The sequence below is a fragment of the Nicotiana tomentosiformis genome, chromosome 2 (genome assembly GCF_000390325.3).
Source record: "Nicotiana tomentosiformis chromosome 2, ASM39032v3, whole genome shotgun sequence".
In the NCBI taxonomy this organism is placed as follows: domain Eukaryota; kingdom Viridiplantae; phylum Streptophyta; class Magnoliopsida; order Solanales; family Solanaceae; genus Nicotiana; species Nicotiana tomentosiformis.
Genome location: NC_090813.1, coordinates 18369596 through 18379555, shown reverse-complemented (window position 1 = coordinate 18379555; position 9960 = coordinate 18369596). Strand labels below are relative to the sequence as shown.

Sequence of the window (9960 nt, the reverse complement as noted above, 5' to 3'; positions counted from 1 at the left end):
TTTGTTAGGAGCTTTTTCTTCGAGGCATATAGTAGGAATTCTAAAAATCTTAGAAAACCTAGAATACTAGTTTATTTAACACGAGCGCGAGAAATTAATTTATTTATGAAGTAATAAAATTATTTGACAACTTAATCGAGTTGAGTCAGCTCGGCCCGAGTTTTGGCGACCCAAGCTCGATTAGCAAACGAGTTGGGTTAAGCTCGATTTTCCCAGCAGATTTGTTACCCATATGTGCAGTTTCTAAATTTAAAATTACCAGAAAAGAGATACTATTCAATTAAAATGGATAAAATACACCCTTTCATCCCGGATATACACAATTTTATTAAATTTGAAGGCTCAGAAGATTGCTCATACATAACAGGACATTAAAACACAGGCATAGAATTATCTTAAAGAAAAACGCAAAAGCAGCACAACTAGCTAATTGGAGCTATAAGCTGATTTCTTCTTATCTGCACATTGGTGGACATAGGCAACATGTACAAAGTTACCTAGTGGTTGTATTGGTAAATGGTGGTAAATACCTTGGCTAATAGTCAATGAGCGTCCAACAAGAAAAGAATTAGCATAAATCGAAAGATTTTTACCCAAAACTCCGCTATGATACCTCCCAAAGCAAAGTACGCACAAATAGAGAAAGTCTGCCTAAGTCGTGCGGCAGCCCCATGTAACGCCTAATTTAGTGTAGCACCTTAGGTTCCGCCTTCTCCTTGTCGAGTTTCGATTCTAATCTCTCTCTCTATCTAATTCATTACCCTCTACTACCGATCTTCTCCCAGAGCTCATTCGTGCTGTTTTTTTTTATTTTTGAAAGAAGGGGCAGAAAAACACCGCCGCTGGTAACAATTCTAAATGAAAGAGAAACAAAAAAGTCCTCTCAACCTTAGACTAAAAGACTCACCACTAGAAAACGGCTAGAAACAACATACTTTAAAGGTTTTATTATTGATATTTAAATGGGCATTCAAGGTCTTTCTTCTGTTGAGTAAGTTCTGAACACAACAAAAATTAGTTACAGACATCTCCAAAACACACTGCTTTAGAAAAGCACTTGGAAGGGATACTGAGCACAGACTCCTACGAATGAACTATAGGGAGCCATTAGACTAATTTCATTTTTTCCAGTATAGCCAGTTCTATCAACAAGAATCGCCCGGTTTATGACTACCATATAACACATCAGAGTTACCAAAACATTTGTAGAAATGTGTGATGGCTATAACACTCCATCACATCCCAAAAAGATGTGGACAAAAATAGCAGCAGCTGACAACTGCAGTCTAACACCTTAATCTTCAAGTTCGATAATCTTAACCACTGAAGCATCTCCAACTTTCTGGCAAATGACAACACGGTCGTGAGATTTTATAACTCCTGATGCTTTTCCATGATCAAGAGCAACTTTCAGCACTGACTCATTACTTGCATTCGTAGACTCAGCCTATGAAAGAAAAAATCACTTGATTAAACACAAGCAAAAACGAAGTATATGAACATCCAATCAGCCATTCAAACTGACAATTCTCAAGTTTGAAATAGGCATGGAATATATTGACCTCATTAACTAATTATAAGTAGCACGATAAAATGGAAGAGGGGAAACCGCATAAGTATCCGTAGTAGACAGCAAAAACCCATACAGCAGCAGGCAACCAAACAAGTAGTCTAACTAAGAGGAAGACCTAAATGTAATCAAACATATCAATAACAGAACAAGGTAAGACAAACAACAAACATGAAACACCAAAATGATGAGAAAACATACGGGATGTCGAGGATCAGCCAGCATTGGGAAAAGACCTCGGACAATAAGAGATTGCCTTGCCTGAACATGAAGAAATTAAACAAAAGTTACACCAGATTAAGTAAATAAAAAAATTGAGGAAAAAGCAGATGAAGAAAGTAAAAGAACAAGGAGACAGTAGTAGATCAATACATTGGCAGTGAAACAGGAAAAATGTGATCAACAAATAGTGCAGAGGCTTCAATAGTTAATCGTTGCAATTTCAAAAAATCCCGCATATTGTCACATCAGGAAGAAGGAAAAAAAAAAGGTGTGTGAGTGCGTGTGTCTGTTTGGGGTTGGGGTTTTGGGGGGGGCACCAACTTCAGTATTATTATTAGAAGTATTTTATGGTGTAGTCCAACATCTGATGGCATAATATCAGTTTAAATGAATAGATCAGTCGAACTACTTAATCAAACGATAAGTCAAAATAGGAAACAGAAATAAGTTTCACTAGTAACAATACTCAGTCTCTACTAATGCATTTAACAGACCATCGGCTGATGAACTAGAATTGATAATTAAAAAAACTTTGAGCTCTAGGTCGTACCTCAAATGCACCACTAAAACTCCACTTCAGTTGATTTGTCTTGAGTCGAGGAATTACAACAGACAATACTGGCATTGTTGGCCTATATTTAGCTATTAATCTGTTTGCATGAGCATAAATTACAACTCTTATAAAGAAAGAGCATCAATATCACAAGAAATATAGTAATAATGACAAACTCTACCTTGCTGCCCTTCCAGATGAAGTGAAACAAATAATTACTGATGCTTTCACTTTAATGGCGGCTCTTACCTAGAGAATAAAGGGATATAGAGTTATTGTGGCAAACGCATACCCAATTCAATTTCCAGAAATCTTTCTTTTCTCGTTTTAAGAAAGGCAGTTGCATTTTAAACTTTTAAAAAAAAGTACCGCTGATGAGGCAATGGATTCCAGGTGCGTCATGGGCTCTCCAACAAATTTGACTGTTTTCTTAAAGTACAAGTCTTGGTTGAAAACCTTCTCCGCCTGCACAGAAATTAATTGCTGATTAGTGCTGCCCGCCGCCAGTAGCTCAAGTAGGTCAAAATGGACAAAATGCTGACTAAAACTAGGAGCCATCGCAGGTAATGTCTATCGAAACTATAATGCCATAAATCTTTGCAACTGAAGATCAAACAAAGAAATGTTTCTTCAGAGCTCAAAGCAATAGAGTACCAAAGTGTTGATGACTGAGCAAGTACTATTGACAGGAAGACGGCTAATAAAAGTAGAAATAATGTCAAATGTTCTGAATGCAGGGAATAAGAATACAACAACAACAACAAACCCAGTTTGATCCCATAAATGGGGTCTGGGGAGAGTAGTGTGTACACAGACCTTACCCCTACCTCATAGAGATACAGGGAATAAGAATGTAATCAGGAATTTAAGATGTAGTTACTGCTAAAAGGGAAATTTTTGGTGCAAACATGAGCCACACCGCCTCAACTGCAAAATGTTATCTTTGATAAAATACATGTTCTTCATTAATGAAAACTAGTGTCTATAAAGGAAGGGGAACTCTGGTAAATGAGAGATGAAAGAAGAGTTTCAGAAAAGCATACAACAAAATTAAATATTTTTTAAAAAAAAAGAGCTCAAAAGTTGAAAGGCCGTCACACAAGTACACATTTATGGTTATGTAGTAACTGAGATTTGGAAGGCCCAACTAGAGATGTCAAAAAGATGTATATGTCGATTCTGTTTTATTTTAGGCTTCACCACACAGTTCTTTAAAAGATAGCTAGGAGACAATTTCCTAAACTCACAAATATCAGGAAAAAAACTACCTCGAAGCAAATTCTGCCAACAGTGGAAATAGTCTCGACAGGGTATAATCCACGCAGAGTCTCAGCACCAAGAAGAATAGCATCAGTTCCTGAAAGTGTTAAACATTAAAACCTCCAAGAAAAACAAGTTGTCTCAATTAAATATTAAAATGGTACATCAACGTATTCACGACTAATTAGATGTTATATAAAAGGGTAAAAGAACCTCAATCCTTCACATATTAAAAAGTGAGCAGAAAAAGTACCATCCAAGACAGCATTAGCAACATCTGTTGCTTCAGCACGAGTAGGCCTAAGATTGTCGGTCATACTATCGACAACACGTGTTACTACAGCTGGCTTGCCAGCCATGTTACACTTGTGAACAGCAGCCTTCTGGAACAAGAACACCTGCAAACCAACCGATATTAGCCTAGTGACTAGAAATTCTACCTGGAATATTACTCACAAGTTTCACAATGGAGTTAGTATATGTTAGTAAGAGAAACCGTGTCAGAGATGGAGCTTAAAAATAAGAGTGGATTGCAACGTGAAAAGTTTATCGTTTCCATGGGACTTGTAGCCAAGTACCTTCACCTCATATACTCCTAAGTTAAGGTGTAGAGAACACTGTTTGAATTCATAATTAATACCTTTTGGAATTCAAATAGAACCTCTCTAGCAATTCCCTAGTGCCAAATCTTTATCAAAAAACATATGTAAACATTAGTGTTGCAGAAGATAGTTTACCTTTTCAGGTGGAAGATCTATACCGAGGTTTCCACGAGAAAGGATGATGCCATCGGCCTCTTTGAGAATCTCATCAAAATGAGTCAAACCCTACATAGATTACACAAAGGAAGAAAGTAAAATATCAAACCCTTGTAGAATTCATTATATTCGTCATAAACAGAAACCTCATGGAAGTTGGTAAAAACAGAAAACAACCTCACTAAAAATACAAGTTTATCAACTAACCTCAACATTTTCGATTTTAGCAAAGATCTGAGTTTGACTTAGATCACCCAGCTTAGACAAGAACTCACGAGCCTGGATTTTAGCACAAGGAATGAAATCAATTTCATATTCTAATGGTCCACAATGAGTAGACAAATGCAAGCTGTCAATGACAGTAAAAGAATCTAAAAAGACATAGAGAAGATGAAAAGTAATGAAAATACATACCTCACGGACATCCTCAGCATGCCTTGTGTATGATAGTGAAATAAAGTCAATTTTGTTTTTCACACCCCATGTGCTTATAACCTGAATAATATTAACATAACCAAAAGTTCGAACTGAATAAAGAAGGATTCCTATAAAAATAACCACAATAGGACAGAAAACAAAGAGCAAAAAGTAGCTCTATCGAGGCAAACTCTGTATGATCAATGATATATGCTTGCTAACAAACTACAAGTAGTAAGATCATACACAATGTAAATGTTAATACAAGTAGTAAAAAAGTGGGACCTACTTATCAAATTCATATATGTCAATTACAACGTCCCAATAGTCCTATATCCAATAGACAGAAACATTTGAACCCACGCGTACTCAAGAATAAGCAGTTATAACTATGCTAAAAACCAAGTTCTCACAGAAAATTATCTTTAATAGTGTAACTTGAACTTCATTATCTGCAGAAGTGATATAGACATGGTTTTTTTTTATCAATGTCATGAATTTTGAATAACTTACCTCTTTGTCTCTATCAGTGAGGGTAGGCAGATCAATATGTACTTGAGAAGCATGCAGAGTGAACATTGACCCAGCTAAAGTGGCAGAGTTCTTTACCATGCAAATGACATCATCACCATTCACTTCATCTACCTGTGCAGCCACATAGAAATATCTAGTCAAAAAATGAACTTAGACCGCTTTTCTTAATCCAGAGTAGTAGATCGTACAATTACAAACACAATTGTTTAACAATATCGTGTTGTTAAACAACATACCTCGAGCCAAACGGATGTTGTTTCACTTCCTGTGAAGAGGTACTGACCAACAAAAATGGTGTCTCCCTTCTTTACAGCCTGTAAGCAAAATTAACAGCATATCTTAGTACGATGGGTCTAAATAAATACAAATAATTATCACGATGTCTATCATCTTGTTCTCTCCACTAAGTTTTACATTGCATTAACAAATAACTGCTCCCCTTTTGGTTCCTCTAAAAACATCAGGGTTTTACTATGAAAGTTCTATAGGAGTCTGAAAGTGGAAAATCAAAGACAACAGATGTGGGCTGGACCTTGGCTAATCCGCCAAAGTTAATTGGCAAAAGTTCAGAAGATGCTTCTTGGCCTTGATGAGGAGTCAGAGTAACAATTGCATCTGCCTTAAGTGAAATAGCTGTCTCTTTTTTGTTGACAACCTGCAACTCAGCACCCACAGTATCTAGCATAACCTGAACAGAACAAAACAACATCTCTTTTACTACCTTCGTCGATTATCGGACAATGCTCAACGTATCTGATTACACTGCCATCAATGTAAGGATTGCACACATAAATAGAAGTTAAGAAAGCACAAACCTACAACTAAATCTTTCTTACACATTAACTGCACAACCCCAAAACAATTATTTCTCCAGTCCAGTCCAATAAGTCCAATCGAGATGTCAATAAAGACCAAGACAACAACAGAATTTACAAATAACCTAACAGGAGGTAGATCCAGGAACTTAAGACCCATAGCGAACAAGGGTGTAATTAAGTAGTGGGATGAAAACCATGTGAGAACATAGTTCAAATCCAAGGGGAAAAAAGGGCAGTCCGGTGCAAAACGCAGGGTCCGGGGAAGGGCCGCACGGGTGTGATGTGGACAGTCTTACCAAGGGTTAGTGGCTGCTTCCACGGCTCGAACCCGTGACCTATAGGTCACACGAAGACAACTTTACCATTGCTCAAAGGCTCCCCTCATTGAATCTGCCTATTAGTCCACATATGTGGTACTCCTAAGTGCAGACTTAGCTTTAAAAAATCATTGTTTAAAATACTTATGAACCTGCCATACTTCCCACAGAGAACCAGAGTCTAAAAACCTAATAAATCAAACATAAAGATCATTAACAGCATAAGTAGCTATATATATATATATATATATATATATATATATATTGTTATACATACAGCACAAAGCTTCTTAGTGGCTTTAATAGCAGCCTTCAAGTTCTCCAAAGTCTCCTGGTGATACTCTGAATCGCCCCATGAAAAATCAAATCTTGCCACTGCCAGAACATTAAAACAATCAAAGATACACCATTATACATCTTTCATCAATACAAATCCAAAAAGGGAAAAACCCAATAAATAAAAAGGCTTGAATTTCAATATTACCAGACATTCCAGCTTTAAGACAAGCAGAAATAGCTTCAACGGATCGAGATTTAGGACCCAAAGTCCCAACAATTTTAGTCATTGCTGGGAAAAAATTCTGCAAGATTAAAAAATAAACAAACCCCATCAATTAAAAAACAATCTTTAAACAAAAAACACATAAAATCACATGTAAACATAGATCTGACACAATAAATATGTTAAAAAGATGATTTTTTTAAAGAGACTTACAGCTTTAGATGGCTCTAAGATTGAGGCCATCCTGATGGGTTCTTCAAGTAGTAAGTGATTTGAATGCATGTTTGCTGAATTAATCAAAGACTTTGATGAAGAAAAATGAAAACTTTAATATACTGAGTTGTGAGGATTCAACGTTGAAAGGAGAAAAGAGAGAGAGAGAGAGGGGAAGAGGTCTTTTTCTGTTTGGGGTTTTGATTCTTTTTGTAGGGACTTTGTGGAAAGCTGGGGGCTGCTATTGGAATTGGAGTAACTAGAGTTTAGTGCATTCGTTTTCTTTTCCCCCAAGAATTAGAATTTTCTTGCAACTAGGGTAATCAAATTTTTAGGTTTTTCTTTAGTTTTTAGTTTAGTAAAAGGGGGTGCTATTTAGTCTTTGGTATATTCTGTGGATCTGATTCCAACCTATGTCTATACCTATAAAAACTATAATGCACACTTGTATAAAAATATCTAAATTCACTCCTCAACTATTAAGGATGTTTGAAAATTGCCCTCCCTATATTTAGCTTTGAGCCTGGTCAATGTTTTGAAATGATGAATTTAAGGTGTCAAAATACTTTTGGAAAAAGATTTAAATTTACGGGTGTGTTTGGTACCAACAAAAATATTTTTCTCGAAAAATAATAAAGTCATTCCTGGAAAATGAATGATTTTATTACTTGTTTTTACATGTTTGGTTAGTGAATTTTAGGATCCGTTTGGCCATAAATTTTGCCAAAATAAATTTGGGTTTTATTTGACAAACACATGTTTGGTCATAGATTTTGCTTACATTTTGGCAATATCCCAAATTCCAAATCCCAAATCCGTTTGGCCATAAATTTTGCCAAAATAAATTTGGGTTTTATTTGACAAACACATGTTTGGTCATAGATTTTGCTTACATTTTGGCAATATCCCAAATTCCAAATCCCAAATCCCAAAATCAGCTCAATAGCTGTTTTTGGGCCAAAATATCACTATTACATTTTTTAAAAATTGCCCCAAATTTTTGTATTTTATAAAAGAGCTCACCATTTATTATTTTGTAACAATGTCGCTTCGTCTTCTCGGTCACCTAATAGTGTATCATGTAGTTCATTAGATAAATATTAATTTTGTATCAAATTTATTTATGTTTAGGATTATGGTTTGCGATAATATAATGAATGTTATTCATAATGGTATTGTTGGGTATTCGTGATAGGTTTTAGAACTTGTAGGTATAAGTCATGTTTCATGTTTTTCCAAAATAAACTTGAAAAATATGTTTTGAAAACTGATGTCCAAACACATTTTCATCTTTAAACCAAACTTGACCAAAATCAGATTTTTCAGAACAAATTTGGAATCTATGGCCAAACGCTAGCTTAGTATTTTGTATCCAAAAATTATATTTTGGAAACATAAACATAAAAAAACAGAAATATAGAAGAAGCCAAAAAATAGTCCTAACTCACTGAATTCACAGTATTTCCTTAAGGAAGTTAATTCCCTCATGTATCTAAGGTTTAGGATTATTTTCTCCCAGGATAGAACGGATAATCACACTAGTATAGCGGTACTTCAAATACTAGTGTACAGCAAATACAAATGGCAGCAGTGAATCACGCTTACTTTATTTTCGTAAGAAAATAATGTAGAAAGGAAGAAGAGATTTCAAAATTTTCATAAGGAAAATCTGAGAGAATGGCATGGTATTTATAGACAACAGGTTGGGTTCAAAAGAGTTTGATAGAATTAATCTGCTTTCCTTGGCGAGCGTTTCATCAAGCTTTCACTTTTTTGATCGACAAAGAGGGACCAGCCTCGTCGTGGTAATTAGAGGACAGTCAGACTAACTCCAAAAAAAACTATCATTCGAGAAAGCGCCCCCCTTTCTGCCTTTCTTGCTTGATTCGTCTTTCATCTCAGTGTCTTATCCAGAGGACTGACTCTAACTAGGGGGTGCCCTCGTAAAGACTGAAATCTCGTTACGCCATTGCAGGCCTTCGGAGTCGGTGATCTGTTCGGCCTAGGCCTCGTTCCTAAAAAGTGCGTTAGCGCGAGGTTCCTGCTATGGTGAAGTGAAAGATCTTTCACTCCGGGATTAGAACGACTTATGGTGTAACGGAGGAGAGAAGGTGAACCAGCTGGATCGAAGTAGTACATTATACATCTGCCTGCCAGCAACAAATCAAACTTCGTGAAGTATCGTGCTCCACTCAATTGATCGAAAAGGAAGATGTGCAACTCTTTTACGTGGCCTTTCACGTAAAACGACTATTTACGCAAAATAAAATATGAGGAAAAGTTAAATTACCATTACAGAAATTGTTGATTTGTATTAAAATATTAGTATTACAGATTTGACCAAATAAATTTGGTCAAAAAAAAAAATCATTCACTTGACCAAATTTGAATCTGAATCTGAAGCTGAACTAAGCGACAACGACGATGCTAGGCTTGACTTTTTCTCAAAATTTTTAAGAGTTAGAAGAAATGTAATTATATATATACCTAACAAATGAGCTTTCCTCCTCCAATATGGGACAATGCTCCTTTGTAAATGAGAGAAATTTTAAAAAAAAACATCATTTTTTATTCACACTTTTTTTGAACTAATAGCCTCAACAATGAGTAGAAAACTTTTTTCAGAAAGTATTTTCTAGTATTTGATTGTGAGTAGAAAATATTTATTTAAAAAATATATAATTTAGCCAAACACTATGGGACAGATGTGAAGGTATGAGGGGATTGGGTGGTGCGGGTGGGGGTGGGATGGTTTAGGGTTTTGGATCGGGGTGGGATGGGGACAGGGTAGGAGGG

The 9960-nt window shown here is 35.9% G+C and overlaps 1 protein-coding gene across 1 annotated transcript; it reads right to left on the bottom strand.

Moving 5' to 3' along the window:
• Positions 1–932: 932 nt before the first annotated feature.
• Positions 933–7452, bottom strand: LOC104117817 (pyruvate kinase 1, cytosolic-like). The gene is made up of 16 exons (XM_009628933.4): positions 7165–7452; positions 6934–7030; positions 6727–6824; positions 5847–6002; positions 5551–5628; positions 5294–5425; positions 4778–4858; positions 4571–4642; positions 4343–4432; positions 3859–4003; positions 3614–3702; positions 2715–2810; positions 2527–2594; positions 2343–2442; positions 1772–1831; positions 933–1447 (listed from the first exon to the last, which is right to left on the bottom strand). The coding sequence occupies exons 1-16, from the start codon at positions 7231–7233 to the stop codon at positions 1295–1297; spliced, it is 1584 nt and encodes a 527-aa protein (XP_009627228.1). The 5' UTR covers positions 7234–7452; the 3' UTR covers positions 933–1294.
• Positions 7453–9960: the final 2508 nt, after the last annotated feature.

Bases quoted from the DNA above. Each gene is read 5' to 3' on its own strand.
- LOC104117817 (XM_009628933.4), bottom strand. From the start codon at position 7,233: ATGCATTCAAATCACTTACTACTTGAAGAACCCATCAGGATGGCCTCA. The intron at 5,426-5,550 runs GTATGTTGTTTA...GTGGCTGCACAG, and splicing joins CAACATCCGTTTGGCTCGAG to GTAGATGAAGTGAATGGTGA. The intron at 1,832-2,342 runs GTACGACCTAGA...CTTCATGTTCAG, and splicing joins GTTTTAGTGGTGCATTTGAG to GCAAGGCAATCTCTTATTGT.